The 20,317-nt window shown below is 42.3% G+C and overlaps 1 protein-coding gene across 5 annotated transcripts in view; it reads right to left on the reverse strand.

Annotated features, from left to right (window-relative positions):
• Positions 1-3,518: 3,518 nt before the first annotated feature.
• The window catches only part of RGS6 (regulator of G protein signaling 6), a 758,999-nt gene continuing 742,200 nt past the window's right edge, over positions 3,519-20,317 (reverse strand). For 3 of the 5 annotated variants that reach the window (XM_077261976.1, XM_077262004.1, XM_077262012.1), the window contains one exon: positions 3,519-6,393. In XM_077261976.1, the coding sequence (XP_077118091.1) occupies positions 6,343-6,393 (51 nt within the window). In that variant the 3' untranslated portion in view covers positions 3,519-6,342. Of the gene's footprint in view, positions 6,394-19,246; positions 19,280-20,317 lie in introns of all 5 variants that reach the window. The other 2 variants (XM_077261994.1, XM_077261983.1) reach the window with 2 other exon arrangements.

Here is a 20,317-nt window from a genome sequence, read left to right on the forward strand (position 1 = left end):
TCCATTACATAGAATGAGAAGATCAGAGATTGACATATGCAGCTCAATCACAGAGTTAGATGGCTTTCACATACACTGTGTGCAGAATTATTACGCAAGTTGTATTTTGATTACATGATACTTTTTATATACAGTATGTTGTCCTACTCCAAGCTGTTCAGGTTTGAGAGCCAACTACCAATTAAGTAAATCAGGTGATGTGCATCTCTGTAATGAGGAGGGGTGTTGTCTAATGACATCAAAACCCTATATAAGGTGTGCTTAATTATTAGGCAACTTCCTTTCCTTTGGCAAAATGGGTCAGAAGAGAGATTTGACGGGCTCTGAAAAGTCCAAAATTGTGAGATATCTTGCAGAGGGATGCAGCAGTCTTGAAATTGCCAAACTTTTGAACACCGAACAATCAAGTGTTTTATGGCAAATAGCCAACAGGGTCGCAAGAAGCGTGTTGGGCAAAAAAGGTGCAAAATAACTGCTAATGAATTGAGCAAAATCAAGCGTGAAGCTGCCAAGATGCCATTTGCCACCAGTTTTGCCATATTTCAGAGCTGCAATGTTACTGGAGTAACAAAAAGCAGAAGGTGTGCTATACTCAGGGACATGGCCAAGGTAAGGAAGGCTGAAAAATGACCACCTTTGAACAAGAAACATAAGATAAAACTTCAAGACTGGGCCAAGAAATATCTTAAGACTGACTTTTCAAAGGTTTTATGGACTGATGAAATGAGAGTGACAGTTGATGGGCCAGAGGCTGGATCAGTAAAGGGCAGAGAGCTCCACTCCGACTCAGACGCCAGCAAGGTGGAGGTGGGGTACTGGTATGGGCTGGTATCATCAAAGATGAACTTGTGGGACCTTTTCGGGTTGAGGATGGAGTGAAGCTCAACTCCCAGACCTACTGCCAGTTTCGGGAAGACAACTTCAAGCAGTGGTACAGGAAGAAGTCGATATTGTTCTAGAAAAACATGATTTTCATGCAGGACAATCCTCCATCACATGCCTCCAACTACTCCACAGCGTGGCTGGCCAGTAAAGGTCTCAAAGAAGAAAAAAAAAATGACATGGCCCGCTTGTTCACCTGATCTGAACCCCATAGAGAACCTGTGGTCCCTCATAAAATGTGAGATCTACAGGGAGGGAAAACAGTCCACCTCTTGGAACAGTGTCTGGAGGCTGTGGTGGCTGCTGCACGCAATGTTGGTGGTAAACAGATCAAGCAACTGACAGAATCTATGGATGGAAGGCTGTGGAGTGTCATCATAAAGAAAGGTGGCTATATTGGTCACTCATTTTTGGGGATTTTGTTTTTGCATGTCAGAAATGTTTATTTCTAAATTTTGTACAGTTATACTGGTTTACCTGGTGAAAATAAACAAGTGGATGGGAATATATTTGTTTTTTATTAAGTCGCCTAATAATTCTGCACAATAATAGTTACCTGCACAAACAGATATCCTCCTAATATAGCCAAATCTAAAAAAAAAAAAAAAACCCACTCCAACTTCCAAAAATATTAAGCTTTGATATTTATGAGTCTTTTGGGTTGATTGAGAACATAGTTGTTGATCAATAATAAAAATAATCCTCTAAAATACAACTTGCCTAATAATTCTGCACACAGTGTAGTCATATTACAATTGATCATTTTAGCATCAATCCTGTGATCATACAATTGTGGTTATTCTTAAAGGTACATCAAGTACAAATGCCATGATCAGATTTAAAAAAAATCAATATCAAGTGCCACACTGAGGGTAGAGCCCTTGGCATCAGTCACTGTGCAGCTTGGATGCAGCTCCATTAAAGGGAACCTGTCACCTGAATTTGGCGCGACAGGTTTGCGGTCATATGGGCGGGGTTTTCTGGTGTTTGATTCACCCTTTCCTTACCCGCTGGCTGCATGCTGGCCGCAATATTGGATTGAAGTTCATGCTGTGTCCTCCGTAGTACACGCCTGCGCAAGGCAAGATTGGTTCCCTTTAAGAAAGTCTGAGCAGCTTAGAAATTGATTTGTAGAAATGGAGTGCAAGATGAAAGATGTTCTTTGCAAAAATCAATTGATACTAAATTTTGTAGTTTGCTTAAAAACACTGCGACTTTCATGATAGAGTTACATCAAGACCACTCCTCGTTACATTAAACCATACCCTGAAATTAGTAGTTTTCTTGGGGAAAAGTGCAGCCTTTACAAACATTTTTTTTAAATTATATATTATATTCCATCTTATAAATCACTATTTTACCCAGAATTGCCACTGTAAAAGAAATTATAGTCTAATACATATGAGAAGATATGACTGGTAATGCCCTTGGTTCTATAAAGCCCACATACTCATTTAGTGATTTCTGTTACTGAATTTTTAACGGATAGCACTCGGCCCAATGTTATACTATGAGCCAGTGCAGATCTGCGATATTTTACTAATGCTGAATTGGCATGAGAAAATAATTGCAGCATGCTGCCAGTGGCTCCGCAATTCAGAGCACAATCACCCATTCAAGTCTATGCGTGCGTGTGAAACATTGGACTGCTCTCAAATGTCATCCGAGTGCAGTCCAAGTTATTCGGACACAGACAATGAGAAGATGGAGAAATTAAGATTTAAGTCTCCTACGCACCTGTGATATGATTTTCTAACAGTAAGCTGACACTCGTCTCAAACTCTGATCAGATTTTGAGCTGAGTGTCATTAGCATAATTGAGCTAATTCTCTCGCACCGCAGCCTAATTCTAATATTGCAATCAAAGTTCCAATGAAGTCATTGACAACTGACTACTTGATATGTCATACATAGCTGTGAGAAGAAGTCATTAAATTTCCCATTTAAATCTTATTGATGATTTTATCTTAGGCTCTATTCATACCATACCATAATGTACGTCTGTTGTACACTCCAAAAAGATACTTTAAAACTCTCCATGGCCTTTATTAGTGTCCTTCGCATTGATTCATTTGACATGTATCTGCTTACCTTTTATTTCACTGTAAAGAGAAGCAAAGTTAGGGGTGGTGTACTTTTTTTTTTACAATGTCAGTTAATGGGCACGTGTGAAACAGGTGTGCACAGCAAAAAATTTTTTTATAAATAGTGTAAGTGAACGTGCTCGGATAAAGTGTTATCTGAGCATGATCAGGTGCTAACCGAGTGTCTTTGGCGTGCTTGAAAAATATGTCCGAGACCCCGCGGCTCCATGTCTCGTGGCTGTTAGACAGCCACAACACTTGTCGGATTGCTTAACAATCAGACAATCCCTGCATGTGTTGCAGCTGTCGAACAGCCACGAGACATGGAGCCGCTGGGACTTGAACATATTTTTCAAGCACGCCAAAGACACTCGGATAGCACCAGAGCATCCTCAGATAACACCTTATCCCAGCACATTCACTCATCACTATTAATAAAGCCTGATCCTGAATACAAAGCAGTTACATGCCGCTGCTCCAGAAGAAAACAATGTGACAACTTGACGTAAAACATTTCTATTATAAAATATTTCTCTAAAATTACATTAGATGTATGGAGGGAACATTCTACGAGATGAGAATTCTGAAGACGGAATATTATATATAAAGTAAAATGTGTCTTATGCAAGTTAATAGCTGGCAGAAAGTACAACATTTCACAATATACCCATTTTTGTGTTTGGAAAAAGTCCCTATAGAAATGGAAGGACTGGTATTTTTGTTTTCAAGCTTTTTTTTTTATCAACACCCTATAATTCTGTGTCTTGTGTAGTTAATATTGTAAGTTTACATGATGAATTTAAATGAGTTGTTTCATCAGAGACCATCTTTCTTAAACCAACCAACAGGGAAATCAGCCCATCTCCCCAAGTCCTACTCCTCGTACCAATAAGTAAAAATCTGATTTTTTTGGGGAAAGTAACAGGAAAGCAGACATTTCCGCTGCAGGGGAAATATAGCATGATTTGGCATAGACTGAGAGCTCTCTGTTATGGCTCATAACAGGATGTCCTAAGTGGAGGATCCCTTTCCATGCACAATTCCCAAGTTCCCAAGTATGCAGAGGCAAGTGTCTTCCATTGCGCCATGGCTCCCTCTTACCATGGCCAAATCCCACCCTAGAACTCTTTTTGCAGTGCTCTCTAGGGTTCTGTTCACATCTGCAGCTCTGTCATTTGAGAAAAAAAAAATATCTCTGTACGTAGCACCACTTTTTAAACATTTTTTTTTTTGCAAAATGATGTCCACACCCGACACACTTTCTTTTAGGCCTCCTTCACATGTCCATAAAAAACACGTATGTGAAAAAGTTAGAAACCCGTGGCATCAGTGTTTTCCATCAATGTGTCCGTCTTTACCATCAGTATGCCATCAGTGTTTGGTTCGTGTGTCCGTTTTTATCATCAGTGTTTTTCCGGTATGAAATAAATTACAAGACTTATTCTATACTTTACAATTTTACACACGTGCAGCAGGCTGATGGCACACTGATCCCCTTCTTGCGCTGTGCATGTTTTTTACAGACCCATAGACTTGTATTGGTCATTTGTCATCTGTGCTGCAGGAAAAAAAACAGACGTGTTTTGTATGGACACAGGTCCATGTAAAAACACAGACATGTGGATAGCACCATAGGTAATAATGGGTACATGTGACATCAGTGAAAAAGATGGATGCCACACATACTGGAAGCACGGACATGTGTTGGGAGATCTTAAGTAAATAGCGTCTGTGGAGCAACGTATACAGCACTTCACTATGATATATTATATACTGAAAACCATGGAATAGATATGTCAGGAATCTAGAGTGGAAGCACTTGTAAGGGGGTGATGCTCTCTCCTTTTATTGCTGCACATAAGCCCTCTTGTGTGAGGGTTCCTGCCCTCCGCTTCTTGGATATCCCATGGTTGCACCCCCATTTTCTCAGGGCTGTGTCGTGTCTTCCTCTTGAAGTGGTGGCTCACTGGCTGCAAGCCTAAGATAACTGCAACAATAGTAACATGATGCCGACAGTCTACCATAGTGTCAGAAACATAAAGATGGAGGATGGACCACCCACACTTCCATTGCAAGTTTTGTTTGTATGCTCTAAAAAGGACTAAACAGATGGCAAAGAATAAAGAATCAATTAAAGTAGCTACAAAAACAAAATAAGCACTTAACATCCCATAAGATTTCTTTTCAAATTGTCTTTACTACTGTAAATTTTTTTTGTTTTGTTTTGAAGGAACCCAAAATGCTACAGTAACCCACAAAGCCATCAGCATTTAATAATGACAATGCAACAGTTCCAAATAAAGGCTTATCATAAACCTTTAGTCTTACAAGTGACAAATCAATTGCATTTCATTGTATTTTGTCTTTGCTATGGTTATACTAAGTTTTTTTTAATTTATATCCAACTACAGTGGGAAATGTATTGCACTTTACTAGATTATAACTAAAGTGTTTACCATTTTTTTCTAATGAATAAATCTCGGTTGATTATTCGCTGTACTGTGAGATACAACATTGGAATGATTCTTTAGAAAGTCTGATACTTCGCAAATGAAAAATATAAAACAAGCGATCTAGCTTGTGTCTGGTCGCCGCAGATGAGCTATGGGAAGAGAGTGACATATACTGTAAACAATTGTGCTGCTTGTACTTGAAATGCATGCAGTGGCAAAAAAAAATCAAATGAAAGATTATAAAAAAAGAAAAAAAACAACATGACTTGCTATATACTTTTTTGTTTAACAACCTTGTGTTTAACCTTGACTTGTAATGCTATCTTTGGAGCAGCATCATGCGCTTGGAAGGATAGACTATGCAGAGCGACTGTTGTCAATTGTCTCTTTGACAGGGACATACACACACACACACGTAAAATAAAGTCAAATGTCTCCAGTCTATGACGCAGGAGAATCAGACTCATTAATGTTTTAAGAATAAGCAGTTTCAGGCTTATTTTTTTTTTTTACTTGAACTGATGTAAAGGTAGTTAACTTGGTGGTGAAAATATCAGTTGCAGCGAGATGCCGAGGAGAATACAGATGGACAGATCCACATCGATCTCGGTCTTGTCTCCTGTTATTGCTGATTTAGTCTAAAAACATCCTTTTTTTCTTACCCTCCTTTTACTGCATTTTGTAATTTCAACCTAAACACAAAAATAAAAGAAAAAGTACTTGGCAACTTAGGGTCATTGAAGAGCCGCTCAAGCTTAAATTGTTGATGCAACTGAGGGACAATGAACATCTGAGATTGAAAAGACAAATGCCAATTTCTTCTTATTTTTTTTTTCTTTCACAGTGACCCATTTTCTTGTCTAAAACCTTTCCTTCTCCAGAGGGTGTTCAGTGCCGAGTGACAGCATTTCTTTCCAGGGTTGTCAGGAGGATTGCATGAGGCCAGTGAGGCGTTTAGAGGTCAAAGACTTCCCCTGTAGGATGAAAACAATACAGAGAAATGTGTAAAGTTATAGTTTATGCCATTATCAAGAATGATTCTGAGTTATATAGAACAAATGATTTGAAAATTCACCAAAAGGAGATATAATATGCTACATTGGATCTATTAATTTTGGCCAATATGTCTATTAGGTCATATGAACTTTATAGGGAGGTGTCCTCTGTTTAGAAATCAAAGCTGCAGCTCTCACTCTATCCATGTTTTGTCCAATTCCATGGTTAGACATAGGTCTAAGGGGTAAGGTTTCTCCTTGTGGAGAGTGACATGCCAAAGCTGGTTTGTCAAGGTAAGGAGGCTTATTCACCATACAGTGTTCCTCTGAGAAATTTAATATGCAAATTGCCTCTTCAGAAAGAAAGAGGACTTGAAAGCTATAGCACCACCTGTTGGAAGTAGCGATCCTACAAGTTACAATCAACCCTTTAATGATTCTAGCGATATGACTTAGGATAAAAGCCCAAATCAGAATTTGCAGACACAGTGTTTCGGGCTATTGGCCATCGTCAGTGCAAAGTATGAGAACTGATTTGAGGCAATTTGCATATTAAATTTCCAGAGCTGGTATGTCACTCTCCACAAGGAGAAACCTTGCCCCTGAGACCCCAGTCTAGAGCCTCTCACCTAGCCAAATCAGTTCTCATACTTTGCACTGACAATGGCCAATAGCCCAAAACACCATGTCTGCAAATTGAGATTCTGATTTGTTTGTTTTTTATCTTACGTCGCATTGCAAGACTCGTTAAAGGGTTACTTGTGATTTGTAGGATCGCTACTTCCAACAGGTGGCGCTATAGAGTTCAAGTCCTCTTTCTCTCTGAAGAGGCAATTTGCATATGGCTAGACATATTACTACATATTCCCTTGGGCAGCTTTGCATAAAAAATTAGCCCCTGATGGTAGCTTCTTGTGGCACAATCAGATGCTTGGCAAGAATATTGTTAGTCACAACTGGTGAGATCAGTTGGTGACTACATCAACATAATTTTTCACATTACTAGAGTTCTAACTAGTACGATCAGTTGATCACTGTGTCACTTTTTGTATAAGTATAGTTGTTTGTAATGAAACAGCTCTTTTAAGCCTCTTTCATCTAGGTTGCAAATATTGTAGGAAACAATATAGAAATCATTTATGCCTAAAAGGTTTTTTATTTGTGTACAGTTTCACATATTCTCTAGTTATCTACAATTTAATATCAAAATTGTAAAACTAACATACTCCTAAATAAGTTTATTGTTCGTCATCATTAAGATGTAAGGACAAAGTCTATGTAATGCCCTTAGCGGCATTCCGTCATCTAATGCACTTAGTATTTCAACTAATATCCGTCTCCTATACTCTTGAACTTACCATCTTGAAAACATTTACCAGCTTTCCTTATATATCTGAGAGATTACAGAAAATAGGGGAGATCTCTTATACTCCTGGGAGGGTCGTCCTGGGTAAAAAAAACCTCCTGCAAAAGTGCATTTCCCAAATGCTTCTTCTAACCTGACGCTTGGATGCTGTATCATTAAACTCAATATCTGAATGAACATATAGGAGGGGGTGTCTCTGTCATGGCTGTAAAATGCATAGGTAGATGGTGACCAGTGCTAGACTATAACTAAAAAGCACCCCACCAACCCACATAAAATATTGCCTCCCCCATAAAATAGAGTGTAAGTTGCTGGATGACATCATTTCGTCTTCTCGTCACACAGCTCCTCACGCCCTTAATGAGGCTGTCCAGTGCTGCTCACTCCTATATCAGGAACTGCGCAACATTGATAATGTCGCATCTACACATACCTGTGGGGCGTGTGCATAATCAGCAGGTATCATTCAGCTGTCCTTTTCAGTAGAATAGGATGTGTACATGATACCGGCCTATCAAGTATGTGCAGACACTGTCATCAGCATTGCTCACATTCCAATTCAGAACCAGCGGCGCTGGACAACTCTGCCAATAAACTGACAACTGGGTGTTTTCATTCTTTTTGTTCCTACACACTAGCAGAATCCAGTCATTGAGAATTCTATTAACAAACAGAATGGCAACTGCTAGTTGTTAATTAGGCCTTGGCTACAGGGACTTTGTTAGCCCCTGTAAGTGGACGGAAACCAAAACTCCAATACAGCTAATAGTGAATTCTCCATAACTCTATACATGACACAATATATGCACGAAAGAGAATCAAACAAATTCTGTTTACAACTATGTTAGAAAAAGATATAATTCTCAACAATGAAACACAAATATAGCTATCTACACGTGATACTTGTAAAAAATGTAAAGAGACTTCAACTTCCCACATAGAACCTATATGCAGACTCATCACTACTAGTGGTGAAGCGAACTTGCTCAGATAAGGTCTTACCTGAGCACGCTCGAAAAATATGTTCGAGTCCCTGCGGCTGTTCAACAGCCACAACACATGCAGGGATTTTCTAACAAACAGTTAATCCCTGCATGTGTGTTGCGGCTTTCGACCAGCCACAAGACATGCAGCTGCAGGGACTCAAACATATATTTTTTTTTAGTATGCTGACGACACTCGGTTATCACGTGAGCATGCACAGATAATACCTTGTCTGAGCACGTTCACTCATCATTAATCACTACACTTTTATATAGTAATACCTGTGTGAACTATTAGCTCAGTGAGAAAAAACACACACGAGAGAGAGAGAGCCGGGGGATACAGATATCCCCCCGCCATCACCAATCTGTGACGGAGATTACACAGTCACAGTTCTCTGGCTCCCCCCTTATCCACAGGTCAGTCAGGGGACTGCACCTAGGATAAGTAGTCGCCGGGGAGACTGCCCTGTCACGTACTGGTTATCGAGGCACTCTGCAGTGAGGACGGTATATATATCACCAGTCCCAGGCTGGGAATATATATATATATATATATATATATATATATATATATATATATATATATATATATATATACCTCCGATCCGTCACTGCCAGGATCCCCCAATAACACTAGAATGGTATGTTGCCACCAGTTTCTCGTTGGATATAAGCCCGGTCCATTAACAAGCTTATATCGGGTCAGAAACCAACCCCAAGTAGCAAATAAGTACTAGCCGATCTCACGGATGTGGAAAATCGGGTTTCGAGATAAAAGTGCAGCCCAAAATGAATTTATATTTTAATTGCCGAAGGGCGCACTAGATACTACAAATACATACAGAGTGATATACAGAGATTACAGCCAGAAGTACAGATAAAAGTAGGGTACAAGATGGGGATAGCAGTTAGCTGTATGTGTCACGTTACTGTTTCTTATCACGTGTGGATGGAGGGAAGTTCTCATATCCACAGACACCTTCTTAGTTTCTGGTTTGTCCCCACACGCGATGTGACTTCCATGGCAGAACAATGACAATGACTAAAGGTGTGTAGCTAGCTTTTAGCCCCTAGCTCGCCCCCTCCCATATTCGCCACCACCCCTCTGGGTTGGACTGAGTTCTCCTCCCTTGACCTCCTAGCTGAAATAATTCCCAATATCTAGGATGGGTCATAACTTCCTGGGGGGGTCCAAAGGGACGACTGACGTCTCAACAGGTTCATTGGGGCAGGACCGATACGTAGAATCCAAACTTGGGTCGGCTAAGAGGTTCTGGAGAGCCAGTTCCGATAGCTCGGTATCCGTGACAGCTAGAGAGATATGAGATGCAGGGGTGCATGCGGAAGGCCCCAAGGGTTCTGGTGCTATATTGGACTTAACCCTGAGAAGTACGATACTCTCATAATTCATCTCTAGAGGTCGGTGCCTAAGTGTCTACACTTTCCCTTTGATGTGGGCTGCCTTGCACAAAAGACAGCAGGGGGTCCTAGCTCTGCTCCTCCCTGCCTTCATTAACAGGTGGCCTCTAATTCTCTGGCCAAATGACGAAGTTCTGTTCTTTTGGTGATTTGTGTACTTCTCCCAAGGGTGGGGGGAAGGGAGCTCTCTGGATAATCTATCAGGCCTGAATTAATAAATCCAAAACGGAGTCTCCCTCGTCCTTCACACTCAGTATTAGCATGATCATATATAATATAAATTTTAATGTACAGCTACTGAATAATAAGCCTGCTTTTCTTAGGATTCCTTCAGACAATGTTTTTTCTCGTGTTTAAAAAAAGTCTTGCACCACCACATTATGGATACGAGATGTGCAGATTCTGAAACAATGGAGATACTGGAAGCCTGCATTTCTTATGTGGTGTTGCTATCAGTGTGTCAAGAGTGGGAGAAGAGGGTTGCATTGACAGTCCAACACAATAGGCAGCACTTTGAACACATTTTATAAGTGGTCATAAACTTGTAAATAACTAATGGAAGAATAAAGTTACGTTAAAACCAGGCATACCATTGTTTTTCTTGTGAAATTCTCAATAAGTTTGATGTGTCACATGACCCCCTTCCCATTGAAAAAAATAAAGTTGGATCCAAAATGGCCAACTTCAAAATGGCCATGTAGCGCCCCCACTGCCGCAGGGCCGAGGGGCACCCGGTACCGGGTCTCTGAGTCTCTGCTCTGGGGTTGTCACGGTGGCTAGACCTGGTCCCGTGACCCTGCTGAGGGGCGTACAGTGATAGATGTAGATAGTGGTGGTGGTGCGGTGCAGTAAATAACGAGGACACCAGGTTGCAGTCTCTTTACCTCTTTACTGAAGATCTCTGGGTCCACAATCCGGAATACGGTTAACCAGGCTGCGCAAGTCCAGCCGGTCCGATGGCACCTCCAGAGTTCTCTTTGCAGGTGGAAATCTATGCCTTCCTGCTAGCGCTATGTGTTGTGGTCCTTCCCTGCTGTGCTTACGGAAAGTCCCCACAACTGTTGTGTCTGTTTCTTAAGTTCCCTCACAACTCGATTAGATGATGTTCTGCTAATCTTCCGTCCCTCCCTGATGTTACGGTAGGGACGGCACCCGTATGACGGGTAGGCTCGGAGCTCTTCCGGGACCCTAGAGTCGCCCCTCTCCACAGGTTGCCCCCTATGTCTTCGTAGGTGATTTAGGTGAGACAGCCCGCCTATGACTGACTGTCCTGCCGTTGGTTTGAAGTATTGCTTGGAGCTAGATTTATGAATACTTCCTCGGCGTTCCGGCCGCCGGTTGTGCGCCTCAGTAGGATGTTGCCTCGGTCTCACAGCACGACTCCTACTGGTATTCTCCTTGTTGCTTTGATCTCGTTTCTCACTCAGCACAATCTATCTCGCTTCTAATCCTTCCTTGGGCACCGCCGCTATGCTGAGCAGGCACGGTCCCGTGACGTTCTCTCAAGTTGCCAGGCTTCTGTCAGGATCCCACCCCCGACAGGGGCCCTACCGAATCTTCCCCCACAACACCCTCTGCCACAAGGTGTTGCCTGGTTCCAACCCAGTCAGCTTTCTGAACTAACTTCCTGCCTGACCCCCAGTTTACCCACACGGTGAGGAGTGGCCTAATAAATAGCACCCTTAGCTCCCCCTGGAGGCCCGACTGTGAAATGTATTGGTGTCTGTGATACCTGGTCAGATGAACTCCTTCAGTGCCATCAGACGTACCATAGCCCCCCTTAGCGGTGGAGCCACAGTACTGCAACGACCAGGACTCTGGGGCGCTGCAGCCACCATGGTCACCACCCATCTTGAAAAGTTTTCCCCCTCCCATATACTAATGTGCCACAAAGAGGAAGTTGATATCACCAACCATTCCCATTTTATTTAGGTGTATCCATATAAATGGCCCACTCTGTACTATGTGCTGGGCTATGTGGGGGGCCATTATAGTGTGTGGAGGCCATTAAGCAGTATATAAGACTGTGGGGACCTCATAGTGGGTGTACAGCTGATGGGGCCTCTGTAATGTGTAGAGGGCTGTAAGTGCCTCATACTGTGTGGATGTCTTTGTGGAGGCAATTATATTAAGGGCAGCACTGTGTTTGGGCCATTATACTGTGTGGGGGCATTATATTGTATGGAGAACTGTTTTGGGACCATTATACTGTGTGTGGGGGCTGTGGGGAGGCCATTATACTGTGTGGAGTGTTATGTACATGCCATTATATTGCATGCAGGTCATTATACTGTGTGAATGCCATTATACTGTGTGGAAGGCTGTGGGAACCTCATACTATGTGGAGGCCATTATATTGTGTGGAGAGGCCATAATACTATGTGCAGGGCTGTGTGTGTGTGTGTGTGTGTGTGTGTGTGTGTGTGTGTGTGTGTGTGTGTGTGGGGTCACTATACTGTGTGCAATGCTTTGAGAGGGCCATTATACTTTGTGAAGGACTGAGGGGACCTTATATTGTGTGGAGATCTGTGAGGGCCTTGTACTGTAGAGAGGGTTGTGGAGATCTCATACTGTGTGGAGTCCATTATAATGTGTTGAACAATGTGTAGGGCCAGTGTGGAGGGCTTTATGGTGACCACTATACTGTGTACGAGCCACTATACTGTTTGGAGGTCTGTGGAGGCCATTATACTGTGTTGTGGACTGTGTGAGGGCCATAACACTGTGTAGAGGACTGTGTGGGGAATGTTATACTGTGTAGAGGGCTATGCTGGGGACCATTTTACTGTGTGGAGGGCTGTGAGCAGAACCGGACTAGCCATAGGGAAAATTTCACAAATGCCAGATGGGCCACATTAGTTGCGACACTATTAACATTATCAGCGTCCTCTGGATGACGATACTGTTAACAGTTGTGGTGGAGCACATAGCCTCCAGATCCAAACTTCGCCACTTTCTCCAGCAGGTCGCAGGATACCTAGGTCAGCGCGATTACGTCACTGTATCGTCCCTCCCACGTCCACTGCAAAACAGGATAGAAAAGGGGACACTTTTTGGGGGGCTGATGATTTTTGCACAAGGTTAGAAGATTCTGGATTTTTATAAATCTGGGAAATTAGAATCACCTGGCCTTTCCTAACGATGATAGTGAACAAGCCATAATCCTAAAAGGCTAATAAAAGTCTGAAAACTTAACCTTGGTTAAAGTTATATTAGCACACTAATCTCCAAGGGTGCCCAAACTTTTGTATCAACCCATTTTCCTTTCTGCAATTTTTTGCAAAAAGATGAAAATATTTTTTTTTGCCTAAAATACAAAGGAAATGTGTTATCTTTAACTTTAGGCTTTTTATAGATCATTTTATCTTCAACTTGCTTAACTGTTCACAATAACAGGGGTGCCCAGAACTTTACATGCCACTTTAGTTGTATATGGCCTGTGCAGCCAGGGCATATATTTACAGTCCTCGCTGTAATGGCAGATCTTACTGCACAGAGCTCACGAAAAAGCTAAATACGGCACTAAAAGTGAGCACTGTGTTTAACAGTCAGACTCAAATGCAGAAAACCTCCTTCCTGCATTTGAGACATCTGCAAGGAAACCTGTGTCAATATGGCATCACAGGCTTTCAACTGTGACACAGATTAGAGAAGTATGCTGGGGGGACCGAATTTTTCGGTATACAGACACTGTTAATAGTGATCCAATACCATTCATGCAACACTGTTAATAGTGATCCAATACCCTTCATGCATACTATTTTCTGTGATCTGCATGGAGAGAAATACTCTGCAGAAATAAATTATTGTATCAATTTGATGCAAATTATGTCTCCCATTAAAATCCTCTTCAAGGTAAAGTAACTTAAATTTCAGATTACATCAATAAACCCAGATCTTTTGGGACATCACAACCAAAGACCGGACTTTAGGCAGAACGACAATAAACCTTTCACACTCCTCAGCTAGGACTGATCTAATATTTACTGCTACAACCGTTTTCTCTCCTCTCCATATTGATAGCAATTCTTTACATCTTTTGGTCTTATGTACTACTCTATTCTGATGAATAAGTATGTGACTCGTCAAATATAGCATTGGAACTTGCTGGCGGTCCTGTGATGTGCCTTTGTTGACTGTGGTTCTTCCATTAATTTGATTGATGCCCAAGTTGTGACTTGTAATAAGATAGGTACAGTCAGGCTGAAAGACCCTGTTAAAATTGTGGCTGTTGATTCATCCCCTCTTACCCGGGATGGAATTGTTTCAGGACTGATGTTTTTTCTCTGAAAGTGGGTTCCACTCACATGGAAAAATTAAGTTGTTTCGTTATGAATAATCTGCCTGCAAGACTGGTACTGGGAATGCCCTGGCTGCAACGCCACAATCCTGTCATTGATTGGGTGGCGGGGGGATCACTCAATGGGGATGTAAGGGTAATGGTCCGTGTTGTAAACTGGGACCTCTTGTTAACAGTCTGTATTGTCTGTCGGTCTGGAGGGTATTCCGGAGTATTTGAAAAACTTCGAAGACGTGTTTTCCGAAAGTGAGGCTGAGGCGCTTCCACCACATCGACCCGGTGATTGTGCTATCGATTTAATCCCAGGAGCCAAATTACCCAAGGCTCTTCTATACAATTTGTCTGGGCCTGAGCGCCAAGCCATGATAGAGTACATCACAGAGAGTCTCCACAAGGGGCATATTCGGCCTTCTGTCTCACCCGTGGCAGCGGGGTTTTTCTTTGTGAAGAAAAAAGATGGTGGTTTGCGACAGTGCCTCGACTTTCGGGAACTAAATAAGATTACTGTAAAAAAACACATATTCTCTTCCTCTAATTCCTGATTTATGTAATCAACTCACTGGGGCCAAATGGTTTTCTAAGCTTGACTTTTGAGGGGCTTATAACCTGATAAGGATCCGAGAGGGGGATGAATGGAAAACAGCGTTTCTGACGACCGAGGGCCTGTTTGAAAATTTAGTTATGCCCTTTGGTCTCACTAACGCCCCTGCTGTTTTCCAGAGTTTCATTAATGTTGTTTTTTCTGACCTGATTGGGAGCTATGTTGTCATTTACCTGGATGACATCTTGATATACTCAGAGGACAGTCAGTCACACTTACACCATCTTCATACTATTCTTGTGAGACTCAGGGAGAACCATTTATATGCTAAACTGGAGAAGTGTTCATTCTTTATGCAAGAACTGTCTTTTCTGGGTTTAATTGTATCAGGGGAGGGATTCCGCATGGATCCTGGGAAGGTTCAGGCCATTTCTGATTGGATGTAACCTCATGACCTGAAGGGGTTGCAACGATTTCTGGGCTTCGCTAACTATTATAGGAAGTTCATTAAAGGGTTTTCGCAGGTGGTGAAACCCTTAATGGACTTCACACTCAAAGAAGCGGATGTAAAAAATTGGTCCGTGGCCGCAAAAGATTCCTTCCAGACACTGAAGAAATGTTTCACTTCAGCCCGCGTGTTGATACAACCCGATCCGTCGAGACCTTTTATCGTGGAGGTCGACGCTTTGGAGGTCGGGTTGGGAGCAGTGTTGTCCCAGGGTCCATCCACCCTTACTAACCTTAAACCCTGTGCCTTTTTCTCAAAAAAATTTTCTTCGACTGAAAGAAATTATGATGTCAGCAACAGGGAATTGTTGGCAATTAAATTGGCCTTCAAAGAATGGAGGCATTTTCTGGAGGGGGCTGGTCATCCCATTACGGTCATCACTGATCATAAAAATTTGGCCTATATCGAGTCTGCTAAGAGACTGACCCCAGACAGGCTAGGTTGACACTTTTTTTCTCGGTTTCATTTTACCATTACGTTCCGACCAGGATCTAATAATATAAAGGCAGACGCCTTATCCCGTAGTTTTGATTCTGTGTCCCCTCCAGAACCTCCCTCCTCCATTCTTCAACCGGGAGTGGTTGTGGCAGAAGTCTCTTCTGAGTTACAGAGAGATTTTGGAAGCACAAGCACAAGCTCTCAAGAATAAACCCCCAGGTAAACTATTTGTACCCGTTCATTTCCGTCTCACACTTCTGCAAGAATTTCATGACTCTGTGTTGAGTGCACACCCTGGGATTGCAGCCACCCAGGGGGCAATTGCTAGGAATTTTTGGTGGCCCTCTATGGGTACGGATATCAAAAAGTTTGTGAATACTTGTGAGGTGTGTGCTCGTTCTAAGAGGTCTCTGGTCCGGCAGGGGAATTGGTACCTTTGCCAATTCCGGATAAACCTTGGACACACCTGTCCATGGATTTTATCACTAATCTTCCTCCTTCCAAGGGCAACTCAGTAGTTTGGGTAGTGGTTGATAGGTTTTCAAAGCAAGCCCACTTTGTGCCGTTACCTGCGTTACCTTCTGCTGAAACCTTAGCTCGTTTGTTCATTCAACATATAGTTCGGTTGCATGGGATCTCTGTGAATGTGGTGTCTGACAGGGGTGTGCAATTTGTTGCTAGATTTTGGAGGGCTTTTTGTAAGAAGTTGGGGGTTACGTTGTCATTCTCTTTTGCTTATCATCCGGAATCTAACAGACAGACTGAACACACCAACCAGTTGTTGGAACAAATTTTGAGAGGTTTGGCCTCTTCCAGACAGGAGGACTGGTGTGAGGTATTACCCATGGCAGAATTTGCGTTTAACTATCATATTAATCAATCTACTGGTAAATCTCCTTTTCAGGTCAATTATGGGTTTGTTCCACAGTTTGGAGAATTTTCTAGCATGGATTCTGATTGCCCTGGTGCCGAGGGTTTGGTGCAACAGTTAAGAACACTTTGGAGGGAGGTTAAGGGGAACATCACCAAAGCCTAAAAGAGGTACAAACATTTTGCGGACAGGACGAGGGGGTCAGCTCGGGTCAAGAGGTGTGGTTGTCTACTCGTAACATCAAACTTACGGTAACCTCTATGAAGTTGGGCCCCAAGTTTACTGGTCCATACAAGATTATAGAGGCGATCAACCCGGTGGCCTAGAGGTTACAGTTGTCCACCTCCTTCAAAATATCTAATGTTTTCCACAGGTCAATATTAAAACCTGTGGGGACGGTTAGAGAAGATTCCTCATCCAATGTTCTGCCAGTGTTGGTAGAGGGTCAGCTGGAGTACGAGGTAGGGCGCATCATTGATTCACAGTGGATGTGTCGAAGGCTTCAGTACTTAATCCATTGGAAGGGATATTCTATTGAGGATCGATCATGGGTTCCGGCCACTTCTGTGCATGCTGACCGAATGGTGCAGGCTTTTCATGCCACATACCCTTAGAAGCCTGGGGGATCCAGTGGCCCCCCATTAAGGGGGGGTACTGTCATGGTTAGGACATAGTTAATGTCCTGTTCTTGTAGGGTTAATATGGTTGGCCTCTCTTTCAAGATAGGAGGGGTATTTATACTCGCCCCCAGCTGGGGTTCCTTTTCAGCTATACGTTCTGTTTTGGTTTGTGTGCCTGACTCCTGGAGTGTATGTTCGGTCTGCACTGTGTTTACCTTGCTTTCCGTGTGTTTCTGTTTGCTATTCTGGATTCCTGACCTCTGGCTTTGCTTCTTGACTATCCCACGTCTTGTCCCTTTGGTACCTCGTGATCTTCTGGCTGAGATCTCTGATTGCTTGGTATTTCTCTAAGTATTTATCTCTTCTCTATTCCCTGGCATCTGGCTCCGCCCCCTGACCTCCTCCCACTCTGTCACATGTCTAAGGTGCTGTTGGTTACCTGGTCACTCTGTCACATGTCTAAGGTCCTGTGGGTGCCCAGGTTAGTACCCGGCATTTAACACAGCTCTGTGGCTGCTGTGTGCAGCTCTCTCCGCAGCATTAATACCTGGGAGCTGTGACACCTTATTGTTTAGTAATTGGAAAGAAGGATCCTTAAGAAGCCTAATGCAGCCAGGCACTGGGCATAAAGGAAGTGCTTTGGCACCTACTGTATCCTCACCCATTAATTGTAGACTGTGAACACTCGCGGGCAGGGTCTTCTCTCCTCTTGTATCAGTTGGTGACTCATTTTGCTCAAGATTATTGTACCTGTTTTTATATGTATACCCCTTTTCACATGTAAAGCTCCATAGAATAAATGGTGCTATAATAATAACTTGCTAGTTTTTTACGGAACTGGGAGTAAGCATGATAAATAGGGTAAGTCAAAACCCTTTACAATATTACTGTTATTCACCTTTTCAGCACAAATGTCAGGCCTAGTTTTTTTCTTCTACAGCAACCTCGTTTTGCAGTAGTTCAGGTTTCTCAGGTAACTCGACAAAAACCTCTGGCACCCTAGGCTGTTTAAAGGAGTTGTCCAGTCTAAACTGTGTGACTACAGACTTAGGAATCCCCCCAGAGCATGCACTGTGTGCTGCAAGGATTCACTGGTTTCTGAGCTGGGAATGGCAGTGATGCATTCATACTCGTGGGCAGAACCTGTCTAGTTGGCGCAGCCTCGCTCTATACACTAGTATTGAGCGAGGCCGTACCCTGTATAGAGACAAGGCCATCCAGTGGGTGCAGCCTTGCTCAAAAACAGTGTATGAAGCGAGGCCGTGCCAACTAGATGCTCTGGCCAGGAGTACGCATAATGCATACATCATAGGCGAATCCTTGCAGCTCACAGTGCGTGTGCTGGGGGGATTCATAAGTCTGCAGTCACACAAAGTGACTGTAGACTTATCATTTTAGACCGGACAACCTCTTTAAGGATGGCTGTGGCAGAGGTCAGGTTCTTCGATATTAAGTAGCCTTGTCCACATTCATCTCAAGTTTGCCAATAATTTGCTGATACTTCTCTTGGCTCAGCTACGTCTAGGTGACTCATCTCCTCAGCTTCTCTTAACTATCATTCTCCAATCCAAATTATTTCCAAACTTAGTCCAAGTTACTAGGTGTTGTGAGAAGTTCATAACTGAGGGGTTGATGTGAACAACTGTTTTCAGTCATGTTCACATCTGGCCTTTCCAATCAAGGTAACTTATCTCTTAAACTGTTTCTCCAGTTTGCATTTACTTCTCGGTTTCATCACTGCTATTAACAATAGAACTGCTAGAAGATACTAAACTGTACTTACTTCACAGTTACATTGCTGCTATTAACCACTGCCCTGCGGGAAGATACAAGACTGCATTTACTTCTTGAATACATTGCTACTATTTAACCAATGCCATGAAAATACCAGACTGTATTTACTTCTCTGTTACATCACAGCTATTAAATATTCCATTCTTGGAAGATACAAGACTGCATTTACTTTTCAGTTACTAAGTTGATGTCCTTTAAGTGTCAGATGTCACTGTGCTTCTAAACCTACTAGAGTGGATGGGCTTTTTAATGACTGGCACAACATTTAGTCAGTCTCTTACCAATTTTATTGGAAACTTATGAATAGGCTATTACGCTTGATATTTTCTCTACTTCTATGAGATGCACTCATTTCCCTTCTCAAAAATTACATTTTAATTATAGCAACAATTCTTGCAAATAGACTTAAAGGTTAATTCCAAAACTTTTAATAATCCCCTATCTTAGAGAGAACATTTTACTAATTTGGAGGACTGACCACTGTGATCACTGATCGCCATGACTCTAGAACCAGCAAACAAACTCTGCAGAGCCCAGTCTTAAATGGAGCAAAGGTGCACGTGTGCTACCTGCACTCCAATCATTTTCTATACAATTGCCAGAGAAAGAAAATCACACAGCTTTTTCGTCAGTCCCACGGACAATGAATTGGGAGGAGATTGAGCATGCACAGCCCTGCTCCATTCAAGTTCTCAGATTCCAAAGCCCCAATCTTGGGATTGTGAAAGGGTCTCAGCAGTCAGAAACACAGCGATGAGAAAGTTATTCCTTATACTTTGGGTAGGGGATAACTTAATATTTTTGAATAATAATTGAATACATTTTTTTTTACAAATTTAGGGGCCTGTATGATTTTTCTATCCTAAGTATTCAGCACTATGTATGCAATTCTTCTTTTAAAAAAAGGGATTCTTTACCCTATACACCAAGACCAGAGAAACTTCATATCTGGGAAAAGCATGGATATAAAAGGCACAATTATTTTCTTCAATATTTATCCTGCTAAGTCAGCCTCGCTTTGCGCTCCCATTAGATGTTGGTAAAGCGCTTTACTTTTTAA

The sequence above is a fragment of the Ranitomeya variabilis genome, chromosome 1 (assembly GCF_051348905.1).
Source record: "Ranitomeya variabilis isolate aRanVar5 chromosome 1, aRanVar5.hap1, whole genome shotgun sequence".
Classification (NCBI taxonomy): domain Eukaryota; kingdom Metazoa; phylum Chordata; class Amphibia; order Anura; family Dendrobatidae; genus Ranitomeya; species Ranitomeya variabilis.